A 19,258-nucleotide genomic window follows, 5' to 3' on the forward strand; every position below is an offset into this window, starting at 1 on the left:
TAAGACAGCCGACATCCACCTCAGTGATTTCCAGCTAGAATTGGCTAGACAAACTCAATTTACAAAATATGAAGATATTTAAGACTTAATTGACAAAATTGAAAAGTTTATGATTAAATTAACAAAAGTGTAATAAGTTTAAGATGTTTTGGAGCTAACGTTTTAATTGGGATAGCAATGATCTCTTGCATGGCCTGTTCGTCAAAGAGGTTAGTTAGGAGTTGTTCATTCCATTGTTCCTCCTCAAAATCCATCAATTTCGAGACCAATTGTGGGTCATTTCTATTTGCTGGACCCTCAATTAGGCCACTCTTTAGCCATTTGTCTATTCTAATGTTAACTTATGGGTCATTTCTGTTTGCTAGACCTCCAATTAGGCCTCTCTTCAGCCATTTGTCTATTCTAATGTTAACTTATTCTCCATTTTCAATTGACCGCATCATAGAGGTCAATATCGCATCCCTTTCCATAATTAGACTTTGCCATCCCTATGAAGGCTCAGACCCTTTTTTAGCATGCCATAAATCTTTTTGATTGAAATAGAGTCCTTTTAGTAGCTTACTCCACAATTCTTCTAGATTTTTAATCAATCTTCAAGCTTGTTTACCCAAGAGGGCTTTGTAAACAGTAATTAGGTCCCTGAACAATATGACGTATTATTGGAGGGTGATTAAGCAAAAAAAAAAAAAACTAATTTGTTATTATTAGGTCTTACAAAACATCATGTGATCGTACTTTCAAATTAACAAGAGCCGTCTAATTGGTAAAATAACAATGTAATGGAACATAGAGAATGAAGGGTTCGAGTGGCTCATAATCATTTGAGGACCTTCTATTTGGAACATTAGGAAAATTATTCAAAAGGTCCTAAATCTATTACATTTTTGCTAATTTAGTCTTAAATTTTTCAATTTTGCGAATTGAATTATAAATATTTTCATGTGTTACCCATTGAGTTCATATGACTCATTTTGGCCGAAAACAACTGACGTTGTCATGTGTGGCACAACTAACATTTACGTGTACAATTTTTTGTGATATTTTAATATTTATTTCGAAATATTTTTTTAATTTTCTTCTCTTTTCCATCTTTTCTATTTTCTTTATTCTCCTTTTGTTGGCCACGACCAAGCTTCATCGACTTGCTAGGGGACGACGAGGCAACCTCGTCGGATTAGTTGAGGGTGGCCATTGCCTAAGGCATTGACAAGGGCTGGCAATGATCGACGGAGGGAAAAAGGGAAAAAAGAAGAAGAAGAAGGATAGATGAGAAAAGGAAAATAAAGGAAGGAAAAGAGAAGAGAAGAAAATAAAATATTAACATGCTATTTAAAATTGTTTAGGTTAGCGTCAACCATGTCATGCAAGCCAACTAGCATGCACCTAAGCAATTTCCGGCCAATATTAGCTAAACGGACTCAATTGACAAAACATGAAAATGTTTAATATTCAATAGGCAAAATTGAAAAATTTATGATTAAATTAGCAAAATTGTAAGAAGTTTAAGATTTTTGGATAATTTTTCTTGGAACACCCATTTGAATTCCGACTTGAATTTTATTTAGGGCCTGTTTATTAAAAAAAATTATGTTCCTCGAAACAAAAATTTCTATTTTTTTATTCCAAGAAACGAAAAAAGAATAGAAACATGTTTAGTAAAAATTTTGTTCTCGAGAACAAAAAAATCTATTTTTTAATTCTCGGGAATATATTTGGAAGAGAAACAAGAAGTAGAGAAAATTAGCTTTTTGTTCACGAAAACAATTTCTAGAATCAATTTTTCTTTCTCTTCTTTTTTCTTCTCTTTCTTTCTTCTTCTTCTTCTATTTCCTTTTGGCCGGTTGCTAACAACCGGCTAGACGAGGGCTAGCGACCTTACCCGAGCATCACCGACCCCCGGAGATGCCGAGCCACGGCGAGGCTCATCGGCTCAAGCATCGCCGCAGCTAGGCGAGGCTCGTCAGCCCAAGTGTCACCGCAACCGGGAAGGCACGGTGAGGCCAAGCTCGCCCAGCCACCGACGAGACTCGGCCTCCCTAGGCCACCTCCAGGACGGCGTTGCCTAGCGGTGGCCCGGTGAGGTCGAGTCTCATTAGTGGTCGGGTGAGCTCGGCCTTGTCTAGCCAAGGCAAAGCCGAGCCTTAGCCTCCCCAACCGGTGCGAGGTCGGGCCTTGCCAAAGCCATGGCGGTGGCGGCGACCGACCAAAGAGAAAAAGAAAAAAAGAAAAGAAACAAGGAAAAAATAAAAAAATTAATAAACTAATTAAAAAAATTAAAAGAAGTAAAAAATCTAAAAATCCTATTAAATGCATTTCTATCCCGTGAATAGAAATTTAGGGAAGTTACAAAAGGCATTCTTTTACTCAGAAATTATTTTCGAGAGCATAATTAAAAAAAATTATTTCTTATCAAAAATTATTCACTATAACAGAATGGTTACAAAACGCACCCTTATTTTCCTACTTCATTAATTGGGTCAAGAATATTGCTGACTACGGTGGAGCTTGGACGTTGCATCGTAATCAGAGGAAAGAGAAACGCGTGAAAAACCTTTCCGCGCTCCGATTTTTAGGTGGTGATTGTGGAAGGCGACGGCTTTTTTTGATATGAGCTGTTGACCTTTTCGCCACAAAGTAGAAGCTATGTTGGGCAAATTCAAATGTTCGAGTTTTCCTGGCTTGAGTCATGGGTGCACAATCAGGAAATTCATTAGCACGAGAGCGACAGCCTAACCTAAAGTAAAAGCGTCCAGATTCACATCCGTTTACACGAGAGGAATTGGTACGGACATGTTCCTTTGTTTTCTCTTAATCCAGATTTTCCAACGCTCTTAGTCTTTGCTTATTTTCCCTAATCTACGGATGATGTGCTACGTGTCACCAAGTGAGCATAGCCAAGATATTCGGGTCCCCGGGATTGAAATAATTGATGGGGTGGTGGAGGAAATTCAACTCGAGAACTAGAAGATACATTTTTCAAGTCTAAAAAACTATGTGAAAGTTGTTCTGAATCAAGATCGCATGCACAAATCAAAAGTTTGAACTTAACCGATTAATAAAATTTCCAGAGTATTTTATAATTTTTGAAGTAGTCAGTTCTTTATACTCATGCCCTTGGATTATCAAAGAAATGGGTGATTAGGTTCCAAAAACACAGGCCATTCAGATGTATCGGGACTTCAAAAGTCTTTTCTCCATTCTTATTTAGACTCGAAGTTCTCTTATGCGCGTTAACTATGCTGATCATTAAAACATTGACAAGGATGGGCTGACCGTAAAGCTTAAGCTTCTCTGAGGGCAACGACAGATAAAACATTCGAGGTTAGGCGGAGGGACACAACAAATATTTTTATCAATATACATATACACACGCACACATAATTGTTGTAAATCATTTTATCCCATAAACGTCTTTTTTTCTTAGACCTAAGGAGGGCCAGAGCCACCACTTGCCGCCCTCGGACACTCCATGCCTTGACCGAGTAAGTCGACATCTCACTATCTGCCATTTACCAATGACTTAAATTTTCCACTCAATGTAGGATATACATAAAATTACTATAACACAATATAATCACATAATTTGCATTGGGTGAGCCTATTTTCACTCCCCGCATAACTAAATCCATCAACTTTCACGTTGAGACTTCGAAGGGGATCTACTTAACAAGTATAACTCATAATGGAAAGGAGATACTTCCACTATCTTTACTTACATGTAGGCAGGTCGTTTCGCAATTATATCCCTAACCCTCATTTAAATCAATTGATTAAAAGCTCTAGTTTTCAGTGTTGGATAAGCTGAAACACATTCACATCCAGAAACAATGAAACAAACTATAAAATGACATTATTGTCATTTAGTTTACGATTTGTACAATCCCACTAAATTCTTTCTTTAAGTATACTAATTACTTTTCATTTGCGCCTAAAAAGTATAAAAATTAAAAAAAGAGAAAAACTACCGTTTTATATATAATTCGTGCACAGATATATCAGGGAAAAAAAAAGGGAAGAAAGAAAAAGAAGAAGAGGAAAACATCCTCAGGCCTGAGCTCAAAGAAGAGAGAAACTTCAGAACGAAACGTGCGGTCTGCAGTCTTCTTGGATCGCTGACGTGTTGATCGTGTACGTGATGTTGCAGTTCAGCGTCACCACCACGCGCTTCCTTATGATCCTCAGTATCTTCACCCTCCCGTCGATCTTCGTGTAGCTCTCCATCTTCAGGATCCCGGCGGCCATGTCGTCGCCCAGCCTCGGCGCCGCCATTATTTTCGCCGGGGACACCTCCACCGTCACGTTCAAGCGCTGCGTCCGCCGCGCCGGCGCCTTCCCCGCCGGGATCCTGCCCTCGCCCACGACCTCCCCGCCGTAGTCTATCCGCGTCGTGGAGTTCCCGTACCGGAAGGACGCGACGTTCGGGTTCTTGACCGAGACCTCGGCGACGGCGATGATGTTGGCGCCGCCGGAGAGCGCCGTCTGGTTCGCGACCAGCTGGGCGAGCTGGGGGATCTGGACCCGGGTCATCCGGACGATCGGGTCCTTGACGTGGAAGACGGTGAAGAAGAGGACGAGGGCGACGACGGCGAGGATGAGGAAGAGCGCGGCGGTGACGCCGCAGCACTTGAGGTACCTCGGCCGGCGGAGCGTGAAGTGGGCCGACATGGCTTCATCTTCGTCGCTGCGGGCGATGTACGTGGCCGGCGCGAGGGGCCGGGCTTGCTCTTTCTCGGGCATGGCCGGCGGCGGTGGCTGGGAGGACTCCGCGCGGACTTCGCCGGCCGAGTGTTTTGTGGAAATGCGCGGGCGAAGCGTCTCTGGTTAGGCAGTGGATATCGGGCGGTATTTCTTTAGGGAAGACGATGACGTGGACATTATAAACGCGTCTGTCTGCACAGGGTTTGCACGGCACGACCGTTGACTAGGTTGCGCTTTCGTTTTAATTTCTATATACGAGAAAATTCAGCCGTGTGATTGTCGTTTGGCCAACCCCAGTGACTCGCGTGGAAGCTTCTCTTTGTCAATAATTTGCTCTATTTTTTTCCATTTTTTATTTATTTTTCTTTTGTATGATGGAATGGAGCGGCATTAGAGTATATGGAAAATTTTCAGTGATCGTGATTGGAGAATTGTGCATACCGAACGGCCCATTATTTTCATTTTCTTCCGTATTTTAGACGATTCTTGAGAGAGAAGGATTGTTCTAAGGATGGTCCAAATGGAACATGAGGGACACGGAGCACAATTGGAACGAGTTATCAACTTAAACAAAAGAACTTGACCCAAAAAAAAAAAAAATCAAACAAAAGAAGGAAGCTTTAGCTGCTGCTAGTTAGATGTCATCGGTGTATTAATATTTTTCATCATTTTCGTGCATCCAGTCGTACACAATCATTTTGTAAAAATCAAAAAAAAAGGTACTCCCTCCCCCCAACCCCACCAAACAAAAAAGAAAAAAAAAATCCAATCACAGGATATTTCATAGAATAGACACCAACTTTCACTCGTGGGACAATATTAGCACCTGATTTCAAAGCATTACATAATAAGGCGCCGATGTTTACCTTGCAAACACTTTCAACCCCAACTTTCAAATGTCACATAATGAGAGAATTTGGCAAAAATAATTTTATGTGTGACATTTGAGTGGCAAGCAGATGCTGAAATGGCAAATGATGAGTGTCATGTTGCAGGTATGTCTTCGATAAACAATTATAATGTTGTCCTACATATATGATGACAATGGCATTGTTTTGGAGTCAAAATATGGGGCTTGTGATTCTTCACAAAATTAGAGCACATTCAACAACTTTCCTTTGATTTCCCACTCTTGGGAAGTCATTTAATGCGGCTCAAAATTATCTTGATTTTGTTGGGAATCATAGTTCCATTAAATATCAAAGATGACGTTATTTTGATTATTTATAGGAGCCATATGAGTGCTATGTCAACTTTGTAACCTAAGACACAATATGTGCATTTTCTATTTTTTATGGAATGTTTTAGCAAAAAGTCAGCATCATCTTTTTTATGCAAAACTTGAAAGTTTTGGCCAAATATTTTTTCAGCGTGAAAGTTAGTTCCTTTTTGTGTGTCACATAAAAATTGCAGTCAAAGTACGCACCTGGACAAAGTCAGTGCCTTTTTTTTTTTTTTGGGTGAAAAATCCACTCAACCACGCACAATCGACTGACGATAGCACACCTCCGTCGCTCCCATCCCACACATAATTTGGGACTTACTTTTACAGTTGAAGGTCTTATCAACGAAAGTATCTTTCGGAGGTCAAGCCATGATTTGACAATGGGCCGGCCTTACTAACGATTTGGCCGTAATCCCCTCGTGATTGGCACGATTAATTAGGGTGTCTTTGGGAATTTTCAGCTCGAGTATTGAAGTTCAACGTTGGAGTGCCACCAATTGCGCGTAACCTTAACCAGACCATGATAACTTGCTTCGGTCGTAGGTCTGCACTTAACCTAGTATCTTACAGGTGTTTAAGTAGTAAGGTCTCCAAACCCATAGCCCAAAAGTTTTAATCAGACGAGATTTAACAGTCAAGCCGCGAAATAATTTTGAAGATATTCTAAAACTGGAATGGTGATTTTGAGTACAAGAACTATTTCTTTTGATTTCAAAAATTAAAGAATCGAATTGTGCATGGATTCCAACGCATCCTCCACGAAAATGTCATCGATGCAATAACTTCATCGTTAAGGAAAGTAGTCTCTGATGTTACTGCCGCATGACATATCTTCCCTTTTTTTAAGTAATAGAGGAGAAGCAAAAGTCGTCTTTTACTGTCTTCCGATAACGAACTTCTAGCTCATCCAGCCATTAATTTAATTCTCAAAAGCACCGAACCATCTTCCATCAAATAATTTTCACTCAACAGTCCTACATGGTCAATTACGTCTCCAGAAAGCAAATTGGCTTTGAGCTTGTTAATCAATTTTGATAACCTTTGCGTACAAGAGAATGTTGTAAATGTCGCATTCACTCCATGAGTTTTGCTAATTAATATCGTGGAAAAATTCAAGTAACATGACATCAACCGGCAATAAAGTAGATGTTAATACATTGTGAGAACGTAAAAGGAGAAAATTATTTTAAAATATTAAATCTATTGTAATGCAGCCAATTCGATTTTAAACATTTTAATTTGACCAGTTTATTCATAAAATTTTTGACAATTTACTAATATAGTTATTTCGGCTAATTTTAGCCGGTAATTGCTAATGTGAATGTCAACTACATTACATGATATGTCCGACGTTAACGTGGATAATTTTTCATTATTTTATTTAAATTTTGCTCATTTTTTCCTTTCTTTTCTTTTCATTTCATGGCATGCAACCAACAAAGGGAAATAGGAAAAAAGAAAAAAGAGGACTAAAGGAAAAAAAATCTAGAAAAATTTGAGAAATTTTAAAAATTATCCATATCAGAGTCCACCGTGCCACGTAAGACGGCTAATGTGGTTTCCTATTAATTTGTTGAAAGGACTACATTGAAACATTATCAAAATATTTAGTACTAAATCAACAAGATTGAAAAGTTAAGGCCTGATAAAGCCGTCGTACAGTAAGTTTAGGATTTTTTTAATAATTATTCCGAACTTCAACTCATTGATAAATCATTGCGTTTATATATTAGTTTAATTGACTGCTGATTAAAATAGGATAGAACACGGGCCAATTTGTTGCTTTTCTCTTAAGGGAAAAAATGATTTTCTTCATAAGGGTTGCAGGGATTTATATTTGAAATTTGGGTCGTGCAGGAGGATAAAGATTTGTTGAGTAGCTGTAGTTGAAGAATTGAAGGGAAATTAACGAGCTCTAATGAATGAATCGATAAAGATCTCCGACCCCTCATTTTTTCTACAGGAAAAATCTTTCCTTACTATACCACGATTCATGCAAGAATAGAATAAAATCAAAGCGAAGCCATATCAAAATGGTCGACAAATTAACTTTACAAACTAGCGTGACGAAACTAGGAGTTTTAAATAAGGGGATTAGACTGCTATATCCTAGAGCATCATACCCTTATATATTGTAGCCATTGGAGCATCTTGCCTCTAATATCGACGGTCCAATATAATTGTTGCAAATTATAAGGACGTGATGTTCCATGATTTTTAGTGTCAATAAGGGGAGAAGGAAGTGAGGATTTGTAAAGGTGTGAGATAAGAGAGATCAAGTGAGGAAAACGTTTTCCACTTTTCAAAAATGAAAAACATTTTTCCCTAATTTAGAAGATTTTTTTCCTTTCATGAAAAATATTTTCGCCAAGGAATTCATTTTTCGTGAAACGAACGCAAGAAAATCCGGAAAATGTTTTCCCGAAAATTATTTTCTGCAAAACGAATGGAGCCTTAATAAATGAATCGATAAAGATCTCCGAGCTCTCATTTTTTTCTACAGGAAAAATCTTTCCATGGACTAGGAGAGTAGAATTCTTCACCTTGTACCCCACGCCACCATCAAACATTCCTTTCCTGGCTTAAGTCCAATCAGCAGTTATAGCTCAAAAGGTTGAGCAAAAGATAGTGTAACTTATGTCCTTACTATCCCACGATTCATGCAACAATATAATAAAATCAAAGCGAAGCTATAAAACTAAAAATGGTTGAAAAATTAAGTTTACAAACTAGCATGACGAAACTAGGAGTTTAAATAAGGGGATTAGACTGCTATATCCTAGAACAGTACAGCCTTATATTTTGTAGCCATTGGAACATCTTGCCTCTAATATTGACTGTGCGATATGATTGTTGTAAGTTATAAGGATGTGATGCTCAGGAGCGTAATAGCCTATCCAAATATTGAAAGCGAATGATTTTTAGTGTCAATAAAAAATCCACCGCAGGAATAATGCTCGTCCAAAATCACATGGATTTTCCATTTCTATTTGTTATCAACTTCGCTACAATATCAAGCTCTATGTCATTTTTTTTTATGATTTTTGGGAAATAAAAAAGAACCTCCTACAATGAATTAAATAGTACGTACAGAGCACAGCCTACAAGAATGGAAAAGATAAAGGCGAATACAGAAAAAAAGGCCAACGAAAGAAAAAGAAAGAAAAAGGAAAAAAAAAAAAAAACACGCCACCGTCAGTTACACTGCAAATCCCGGACGATCCGGCCGGGCAATTCGAGGCTCATGGTGCAGTTCATCTCCGCCGTCCGCCACCGCTTGATCCACCCCAGCACCGTCACTCTCCCTCTCATCTTCGCGTAGCTCGTCAGCTTCACCGTCCCGGAGCCGACGTCGCTGGCCAGGTTCCTGCTCCCGTCGACGTCCGCCGCCAGCTCGCTCGACCGCACCTCCATCTTCACCGTCACCCTCGCCCTCTCCCTCGCCCCCGCTCTCCCTCCTTCGATCTTCCCCCCGCCCAGCGCCGCCCCTCCGTAGATCACGCTCACCGCCGTGCCGTTCGAGAACTCGAACCCCCCGAAGTTTGCGTTCCGGAGGACGGCCTCCCCGACCAGCGTCGCGTTCAAGGAAGCCGAGGAGGAGGCCCCGGCGGCGGCGGCGGAGTAGCTTAGGGTCTTGACGTCGACGCGGCGGAGCCTGAGCCCGGGGGTCTTGACGCGGAGGACGGTGAGGGCGAACCCGAGGAAGGCAGCGCAGAGGATGACGATCAGGGCGAGTGTGTAGACGAAGCACTTGCCGGCTCTCCGCCTCTGGTTGCGGCCAGGGGGCGGCTTGGCGAAGTGGGCGAGCTCCACGTCGTCGCTCCGGAGGCGGGGTCCGGAGGGCGCGATCGGGCGTGTCGGGCCTCCTTCAGGCATCGCGGAAGTTCGAAAGAAGCAGAAAGTTCGCAGAGAGTGGATGCGAGAGAGCTCGGGTCACTCGCTGACGGGGGGTTTGATGTGTTGCTGCGTCGTCTTCTGAGGTTTTTGGAGGTCGGTCGTGCGGGTGATCGATGGCGGAACCGGATTTTGCACGTAAGGAATGCGTTTATGCGCATATATATAAGCAAAGAGAGAGGGAGAAAGGTGACGATGGTGTTTCAACTTTCTCCGCAACTTTCGAGGACCGTGTGAAAGCTGGGTCCGAGTGGATCTCTGCTGTGCTGCTCCGTCGCTGTCGTTCTTTGAACCGCCTCCGGTGACAGAAATAAGATTAAAAAAAAAAGATGACGGGTGACTCGATGGGATTAAGGTATTCGTCACTTTCTTTTTCTTTTATCCTTTTCGGGTCACGTTGAAAATCGAAACGCGGTGGTGGAGAATGCTAGTGTATTTTTACCGGCTCACGTGGTGGTGGAAGTGGAATGTGGCGTGCCGTCCGGCGTGGAAAGCTGGTCCCGCGAAGTGGCCACCACGCGCTGGAAAAAAGCCCCCGCCAGCGGTGCCCGGTCCTAAGCGTCTCGTGTGAACCGTCGGATGAGGTGGGCCCCATCTAAGACTCACGTGAGTGAGTGGCGCATTTCATCATAAGTTAAAGTTCATGGTTATTTTTATTTTTATTTTTTAAGTTCATGGTTATTCAATAACTTGCTTTATGTGCAGAGTCTCGTCGACCTCCACTCCGTAGTTCCTTCTTTTCTCTTTTTTTGCTATTTTACTTTGATTTATTTCGTATTGCACAAGAATCTAATGTATCGTGTTACTATAAAATTACGATGAATCAAGTTGAATTGTTATGTGGCTGGTTAATTAACTAACTATCCGTGCTTTTTGATCATTCCTAGTAGTCATTGTAATTATATGGATCCTGAAAAATAGTAGTCTCGATTCATTAAAAAGAGAGGTGGGCATACTTCAACAAAAAGAAGAAGAAACAATGAAAATGCGACGTAATTCATTAAAAGAAAAAAGATATTTCAAAAGTCAAAATGCAAAGATATGTTAGGAATTGTGCTTTTCGACGAATTTAGTATTTGTGGAAGAATCCATGAAATGGCCTCTTCCTCAATGATTTTGTCTGATCAAGGCTGCCGCCCCATTTTTGCTTCTAGCTGATCTCCAGTCGAAGGGTTTACATAAGATATTTCTCGAAATCGATCGATTAAATTAAGCTATCAAAAATTGAAAAATCACGTAAAATGAGTCAAATTTGAAATGACTTCCTTTTGGTAGAGCATGGATACATATAATTTAACCAAGGGCGTAACCTTCGATGAGAACGAGCGTGTTCAAAACATTCGGCTAGTATTGCTATATACTTATATGTATATATCCTGCATGTGCTGTAATAAAAATAAGTTGTAGAAAATGCCAGTGGGGGTCGGTAATCAAATTGACCAATGTAAATAAAGTGCAACACGTGCAGACATATCATATGTTCTGATTCCCACCTTAGCTTCAGCGAAAGTTCCCATGACCCCGTCGTTTCTTGCTTGCTTTTTTCTTCTTCTTTTTTTGGGCACTTCTCACAAACTTAAACCTCTTGAAAGGCTTAATGAATCTTGATTTGGAATGATTATTATCTCAAATAATGTGATGCTACCACACAAGAAAGAATAAGAAAACATCTCGAACACATCATAATTTGATTTCTCAGCTGCATGTGCCGAGAGAGTGCAGTAGACACCTGATATTTTCGTCTGGGCGTCGAGAGAGAGCCCGAGTCCAACATCATATCCGATTAGATCCAATTTCACTCAAAAACTTAAACTAATTAAACCAGTGAGTTAAACTAATTAAATCAATGAGTAATAGGTTGATGTTGAACAACGTGCAAATGTCTTTATGGAAATATTGGAGCGTCATAAGAGCATGCGGTCTTACAAATTAAAGAGGATTGTGTGATCTTCGAGATTACAAATGGGTTATAATAGTTAATTCACGCGTTTCCGTTGATTTCCGAGATCTCATAGATTTTAGACGCGGTTTGCAGATCTTCTAGTTGTGTTTTGATTAGTTTCCTTTTATCAATGTATTTTCCTTAATTTTGTTATTCGATTTCAGTTATTTAGTTATTTTTTATGGTGACTTTCCTATAAATAGGCGCCTAAGATATTATAATTTGCACTCCTTTATTTAAAGTAAACACTATCTTTTGGAATCATTTCCAAGCATTGCTTCCTCTGTGTCATAGGTCCATCACGATAAATTAACTATTTCACACTACATTAATCCTTCAATATGGGATTTTAACAAAACAAACTTCATCTCGACCTTCTCCTCTTCACGTATGATCATGAAATGAGGGTGAGGGTGAGGGTGAGAGAGAATTGGTCTGCTCTCCCTTAATTCGGATTCCCTGCATCAACATGTCTTAATTTGAATCTCCAATTTGTTGCCTATAGAAAACTGCAATAACAACGACGTCCACCTTCATTCTCGATCTTTTTCTCCAAATCGAACCATTAAGGTAGACCATAACACCCACTTTTACCTTTGGTTCCTTCGCTAGATCGAACCACATAGGGTGCTAAAAAACTATGTAGGTCATAAGATTCTTTTTTTGAAATATTCACCAAACATTGATACATATTGAAAATTGGTCACCAAGTAACCATTGGCTCTAATGCTATTTATTAGAAGCATGCAGTAAAAATCCAATACATTCCTTAGGAAGATCATTAGGAGAGAGCTTAAATATGAGCCTGTCAATACATCTAGTTTGACCCACATTCCTTCAAAGGTTAAAGTTAATGAGTTTTTGGTCAACTATGATATATTAACTACTCTATAGTACACCAATTTTTCAATTTGAGAATTTTCTAACACAAATTTCACATGCATATGAACAATATAAAAGAAGAGAAAAAAACTATGAATAGGAGAAAATGAAGTTAATAATCTTCCTTTTGCTCAAAAGAAATGTAAATAATGTTTTGGGATTTTGTTATTAATATATAAAGTGATGTAACAAATCATAATTGTTCTATTGTTTGTGAGTCTTTTGTTTAGATACCTTATGATGTGTTATATTATTTCATAGACTAATTTATAAATCAAAATTTTTCCTTGACATTACTTAGAAAACTTCAGTTAGGTAGTTTATACTTGGAAAATTTTTGGATCCTCTACAGAAATAAGATACTCGAAAGTCGAAATCATTAAGATTGATCAAGTAGTCTATATAAAACTCAGGAGGATAATCCTGCTAATAATCTATGGCGGATGCGAATCCTCTGCAACCATCCATAATCTCACTGTCTGCTTCCATCACGAGATCGTGACGTGTGTCCATTTCACCAAGACCTAAGCACATATGAACAAATCTCTCACCCTCATCCTCTCTCCTCCCTCCCTCACTCTCTATCCTCCAACCCGTGACCTGCCACGCATGGTTGAGCTCGGATGTCGTACTCTCTTCCCATTATAATCTCGTGTAAATGTTTATAACTAAATTGATAAAATGAGAAATTTAAAATAAATTTAACATCCGTACGGTATGTTTAAAACTGATTAGGCAATCTTTTCGGAGATATTTACAAATTAATTTTTCTCAATTGATTTATTATTAACAGAAGGATCACATGAAATGATTTCTTCCTCAATGATCTGCCTGATCATGCTATGACCCCGTCATGCAATGACTATGAGCGTGTTCTAAACATGCGGCTATATTCAAATAATGTTATGTTGCGACATAACTGTCCTGCATGTGCTACATTACATGTTATGCATTCTGATTCCCAGCTAGGTTCCGCGAAAGTCTTCATTGACCTTACAATTCCTTACTCGTGTTTTTCACTGCTCACAAACTCACCCTCCTACTGAAGGCTTGATAAATCTTGATTTGAAAGCTAGGGTTTGTTTTTTCTTTTTATTTTATATCAACTATTTTTTCTCTTACCAAAAAAAAAAAACTATTTTTGTATTATATTTTGACAAGTGTCGTGCATCCAATGCTTCAATAAGTGGGGATAGTGCGTGACGTGGAATAGCATTTGGGACCAACCAAGAAATGGTTTAAGCGCATCTAGAATCTCAATCGCCATTCTCCGTCAAACGCCGTCACTTTGGACCCATCGCGTTGAATTCGATGCCAAGATTGGCGTTTTCCCCAGGGGATTTAATAATTTGAAAGTGTTGATTCTTTGACCATTTCTTTGAACCCATTCACGTTTCATGTTTTGATGATCGCCTCCTCGCAAGCACTCGCCGAATAACTTCTCAGTGGAGAGGTGCGAGAATGTCGCGACGAAACGACATTTCAACGGTTCGGAAACTTTCTTCATTCCTTCATTTATAATTATCTAATGTCACGGCGACGCGCTATCGCTATTCCTTATGATGAATTTCATGGGGGAAAAAGAAAGAGGTTGGGACAAAAACGGGCGAAGGAGCATTGACTGAAGTTGCACAGAAGCCAATCCATATCAAAACCAATACATGGCATTTATTACATAGAGATAGTACAAACATATCATCGATCAAACTTAAAAATCAAGGCCCGTAAAGAAATGGCTAAAAAGAAAGAAAGTTTAGCTTGTACGGATGATCATTCACAATTCACCGATTGAACAGTTTCTCCTACTATCGCCATGGTGCAATCCATGCTCGTGGACTTCTTCTTCTTGAAGATGAGCATCAACTCGACCTTACCGTTCAGATTTGCCGAGCTCGTCAGCGTCACGTTCCCGGCGAGCAAGTCGTCCCCGAGCCTCGTCCTCGAAGTGTTGGTCAAAGAGTTGGTGTCCACCGTGACCGTGAGATCGAACTTTTTTGTGGACTTGAAGTTGGCCTTGCCCTTGGGGACATCAACCTGCCCCACGACGGTACCATCATACTTAAATAAGACGGTGGTGGAGTCGTACTTGTAAGGACCGAAGTTGGAGTTCTTGAGCCTGAAGGGTGTGACGAGGGTCGCGTTGAAAAACGAGTCAGACTGAGCGGAAACGGCTGCCTGGGACGCGAGGCGGGGCGTCCCGATGCGGAATTTCGGGGTATGCACCTTCATGATGACGAGGACGAAGACGAGAATGACGATAACCTGAAACACGGTGAAGGCGGCGATGTACGCAGCCCACTTGAGCCTCTTCTGGCGCTTCTCTTGTTCCGTGTTATTGCTCAAGGACTCTTGGTCACTTCTAGGGTATTGGCCACCGGTTGGCGCAAGAGGATCCACCTGCTGGTTCTTCTCCATATCAGGGTTTCGAGCTGAGCAAAACAAGGAATGATCTACGGAAGATCTCTCTCTGGCGATGTTTTATGCTGCTTCTCTTTTCTCTGAACGTGAGCTTCTTGCGAATTGAATGAGTGGATGGTCTTTTGGCGGGGTATTTATGTACGTTAGGATTGAGAACTCGGGCGTGTTTAAAAGTCCGTCCTAGGAGACGTGTATGCAACAAGGAGAGATCGGGAATGATATTTAATATGTTCTGCCGTTGTTTTCTTTCGTCTCTTTCGGATGCCAAACGCGTTGAGTGAGGTGGGATGTTTTGACTCTCCCAGATAAGTCATGCTGACTTTCGGGGAGGGCTTCTCGAATGATGACTTGGTCGTGGCGACTGGCGAGCGATCAACTTGTCATCGGAAGCTTCGGTTATTTTTTTTTTTTTTTTTTAATTTTCCGTTCGCAACGTGAGATTTCTAGGAGAGATCTTTCAAAAATGCGCATGGGTACTGTGCAGACTTTTTTTTGAATATGTTTTTATCCGGTGGAGATTCTTATTTTCCTCATCGATACGATTATCTGTCATTCACGGATAATATTACTAATTTCGTCGACTCTAATGGTTACCATGAGTATTTATGAATTCTTTTTTATACGAAAAAAATAAAATGATACCTACAATAGAAGGACAAATCAGTTATTTCTTTCCATCGCCCCAAACATGCCAATATTAGCATTGATAGTACGTAATAATACCTCGTTGTTCAAATAACTATTCAAAGTTCCTAAAAGGCTTTTCGAAATATTTATAGCGTCTTTTTTATATAAGCCTATTTATTCATCTTTACAAAATTTGAACTTACTAAATTCGTTTTCTAAAAGAGGTTCTAATAGAATTTTAGGGGACAGAATAAGAAATGGGATATATGATTGGTCATATAATCGTGGTTACATAGATGCTTTTTTTACTATATCCTTAACTCAGGAAAGAACATAAGGTGGATCTGAGCATGTTCTGGTCGGTCAAAAGTTCGCAAGTGTCCAAAAGAACGGTGCTTTTTTAAGGAGAAAAGAAGGAACAACGAAATCAAGGTTGTTCTTCGATGAAGCTTTTGATGACACGGCCAAGGTGCCAACTTTTACTGCAGAAAAAGCGATGGATGCCATGAACGCGAATCGGCTTATGACTTTGAGGATGGTGCAGATTATCTCTTTAAGTACTGATTAAACCGAATTAAAAAAGGCTTCCTTTTTCCATCGATTGAGATTCTTTGGATTCTAATGCCTTTTGTTTCCATCCACATACGGATTTCTAATCTTTTCTGCTTGTGTCGTGTGATTATTGAGACAAGGCATCCACTATTGGCCAATACCCAAAAAAAAAAAAAAAAAAGCCATCCTTTCCTTTGATACCAGGTTTTATCCTCACTTTACAACCCAACTCATGACCGACTTTGGATACGTTTGGTAACATTTTGTTTAAAAATTGTTCTAGAAAACAGAAAATAAAAAATTATTTATATTTAGGAAATTTTTGAACGTGTTTGGTAATTGCACAAAATTTATGTTCTTGAAATAGAAAAAGAATAGAAACACGTTTGGTAAACTTATATAATTTTTTTGTTTTTTTTAATATTTTATTTTTTAATTTAATTTTTTTATTTTGTCTTTTTTTTTTTTTTCTTCCTTTTGGCCGATCGCTGGCCATGGCCGAGGCCGCCAACCGGCCAAAGAAAAAGAAGAAGAAAAGAAAAAGAAGAAAAAAATAGGAAAGAGAAAAATTATTTTTCAAAAATCTTCTGAGAACAAAAACAAGTTTTTCTTGTTTCTTATTTCTATTCCAAATTTGTTCCCGAAACAAAAACAATCCCGAGAATAAAAACATAAACAAATGCATTTCTTTTTTTTTTCGAAAAGAAAAACAAAAATTATGTTCATGACAAAAAAAAAGAACATAAACAAACGCACCATTTTACTCATCAGATCGCCATTTCTCTTCCAAAATCTCCCTGCCACCTTTCTATATACATCTTTTAACTCTCAAAAACCCTCCACCGTCTCCCCCTGAAGTAGCTGCCAGTAGCCTCCTCCGTGTGTCTCTTGTTCGCCCCTTCTCTTCTCCGGGCCATCTCCGTCTCGTGAGACATTTTGAAGGTTGGTCTTTTCCAGACGAAGGCAACCCTGTACTTTCCTTGATCCAGGATACAAAGAAATGCAGGATGCAAAGTGATAGAGGTATAAAACGGGAAGAGGGTCTTTGGTATTTTCGTGGCAGTAACGAATCTAGTGCAAGTGCGCCAAAGATAGAGACGGGAAATTTAACCTCAAAAGCATGTAAGAAAAATCATCAGCCAAACGTCCTAAAACAAAGCAAAACTCCTTTATGTCACTACAATGCAATATACACGAGGTAAAAATACAATCCAATACTGTCTGGAAACACTCAACGCACAATCCATCACGCCGCTCTTCTTCCTCTTCATCACCTTCAGCAACTCGACTTTGCCTCTTACCTTCGCATCGCCCCCCAGTGTCAAGACCCCCGAGTTCATGTCAGTTCCAAGGCTCGCTGTGCTCGTGAGCCGGCTCGACATCACATCAACCGTCACGTTGAACTTCGCAGTGTCCCTGGCCTTGGCACGACCTTTGCAATAGCAACGTCTCCAACCACCGTGCCGTTGTACGCGAGGCTCATCAGTGCCGTTCCCGTACTTGAAGATGCCGAAGTTGGTGTTCTTGATGGTGACTTCCGCGGTGAGCCTCATGTTGAAGGAAGGAGAAGAAGTGTCGTTGCTGGTGCTGAAGCTGTCCACCGTCACCATGCCAAGGCGGAGTTTGGGGCCATGCACGCGCATCACGGTGAAGGCCAAGATCAAGATGATGGCGGCTTGCAAGATCAAAAAGGCCGCCATGTTGGTGAGGCATTTCGTGTTGTTTCCGCCACCCGCCATCGGTGCTACGAAAATGGGTCGCGTGCGATTGTTTCACAAGTTTCTTCGATGAGAAACGAGGGAAGGGTTGAAGAAGAATACGTCAAGTTTCGATGTGTTTATGCTTTGGGAGCGTGAAGTCAACAAGAACAAGAACACGAATATATCTAGGGGAAAATTAATTGGTCTGCGGACAAGAAGACCCCGCCTTTCTTTGACAAATTTCATGAGGAAGCTTCTGCTGGGCATTGACTGGGCCAATGGAACAAGACTGGATAAAAACACGTCTTGGAGAGACAACTTTCCTCACGCAGCCCATTAGATACGACAATCAAACTTCCTTGATTAACTGCACAACATTATATATTTGATAGACTAGAGAGGTTCGCCAACTTAAGATTCGAGAATTTCCTTTCGAGAAAAAGAGTGTCGTTTGACACGTCCATTTTGAGATCGGCAAACGTGACTCGAGCGAACTAGTCTTACATTTTAGTGTTATGACATAATTCAAGAGTCTAAAATCGACCGACCGATACAAAATGACGTGGTAAGTAACCTGACAAAGTTGTAAGTCGTCTGTAAATGAATAAGCTGTTCAGACACAACCTCATTATGCTATATGGGTCGATGACAAGCTGCAAGACAGTGGCGATCCTCTCTTCCATGGACCTTCCCAATCACTCAGTATTCACCCCACAAGAGCAAATTCAGTCTGTTTTTTGGGACAACCACCGAGGCATTTGTCTCAGCTACTACCCTAAAATTTCGTTTCTGCATAAAAACATCAACTGTATTTGTTTCCCATGATAGTTACCATTTTAAGCAAAAACGCATCATTGAGTCGTCTCCTGGCTAGGAATTGTTTCTCCAAAAGTAACCGTCACCGATACCATATCTTAATTTTCAGCTGTATATTTGTGGGAAGAAGCCGCTGAGGCCACCGGCCCCATGCTTGCGCTGGCTGGGGTGCACACAGTGGACTATTGCGCTACTTCCTCCCTTGATGACTTATTTATACAAACAGAAAGATCATGCCATTGCATTTCACAACTGAATATTACCAAAGAGTCTGCCTCGGCTTCATCATGCCGACATGAAAAGCAAACTAATTTTATACAATTCACCAAGGACAAAGTGATAGAAACTGACTTTACCTATAAAAAAAAAGTGATAGAAACTGCCAAATATTCTGAGGATGTTCACGTAAAGATACAGACTCCTCACTGCCAAAAACAACAAACAAAATGCCAACAGCGCATTACTAGCGTTCATAGATCCACTACCAAGAAACTAACCCACAGC

General features: G+C 40.3%; 3 protein-coding genes across 3 annotated transcripts; all 3 read right to left on the bottom strand.

Moving 5' to 3' along the window:
* Positions 1 to 4,074: 4,074 nt before the first annotated feature.
* On the bottom strand, positions 4,075 to 4,737 carry LOC104441708. The gene has a single exon (XM_010054900.3). It carries the CDS (start codon positions 4,735 to 4,737, stop codon positions 4,075 to 4,077), a length of 663 nt encoding a protein of 220 aa, XP_010053202.2.
* A 4,381-nt stretch (positions 4,738 to 9,118) lies between these two features.
* Positions 9,119 to 9,799, bottom strand: LOC104443115 (late embryogenesis abundant protein At1g64065-like). The gene has a single exon (XM_010056468.2). The coding sequence runs from the start codon at positions 9,797 to 9,799 to the stop codon at positions 9,119 to 9,121; it is 681 nt and encodes a 226-aa protein (XP_010054770.2).
* Positions 9,800 to 14,411: 4,612 nt separating this feature from the next.
* Positions 14,412 to 15,056, bottom strand: LOC104441709 (late embryogenesis abundant protein At1g64065). Its single transcript, XM_010054901.3, has one exon. It carries the CDS (start codon positions 15,054 to 15,056, stop codon positions 14,412 to 14,414), a length of 645 nt encoding a protein of 214 aa, XP_010053203.2.
* Between the last annotated feature and the right edge of the window lie 4,202 nt (positions 15,057 to 19,258).

The sequence above is a fragment of the Eucalyptus grandis genome, chromosome 4 (assembly GCF_016545825.1).
Source record: "Eucalyptus grandis isolate ANBG69807.140 chromosome 4, ASM1654582v1, whole genome shotgun sequence".
Classification (NCBI taxonomy): Eukaryota; Viridiplantae; Streptophyta; class Magnoliopsida; order Myrtales; family Myrtaceae; genus Eucalyptus; species Eucalyptus grandis.

What these genes read in the sequence shown, in the direction of transcription:
- LOC104441709 (XM_010054901.3), bottom strand. Translation starts at nt 15,056, where the DNA reads ATGGAGAAGAACCAGCAGGTGGATCCTCTTGCGCCAACCGGTGGCCAA.
- LOC104441708 (XM_010054900.3), bottom strand. Translation starts at nt 4,737, where the DNA reads ATGCCCGAGAAAGAGCAAGCCCGGCCCCTCGCGCCGGCCACGTACATC.
- LOC104443115 (XM_010056468.2), bottom strand. Translation starts at nt 9,799, where the DNA reads ATGCCTGAAGGAGGCCCGACACGCCCGATCGCGCCCTCCGGACCCCGC.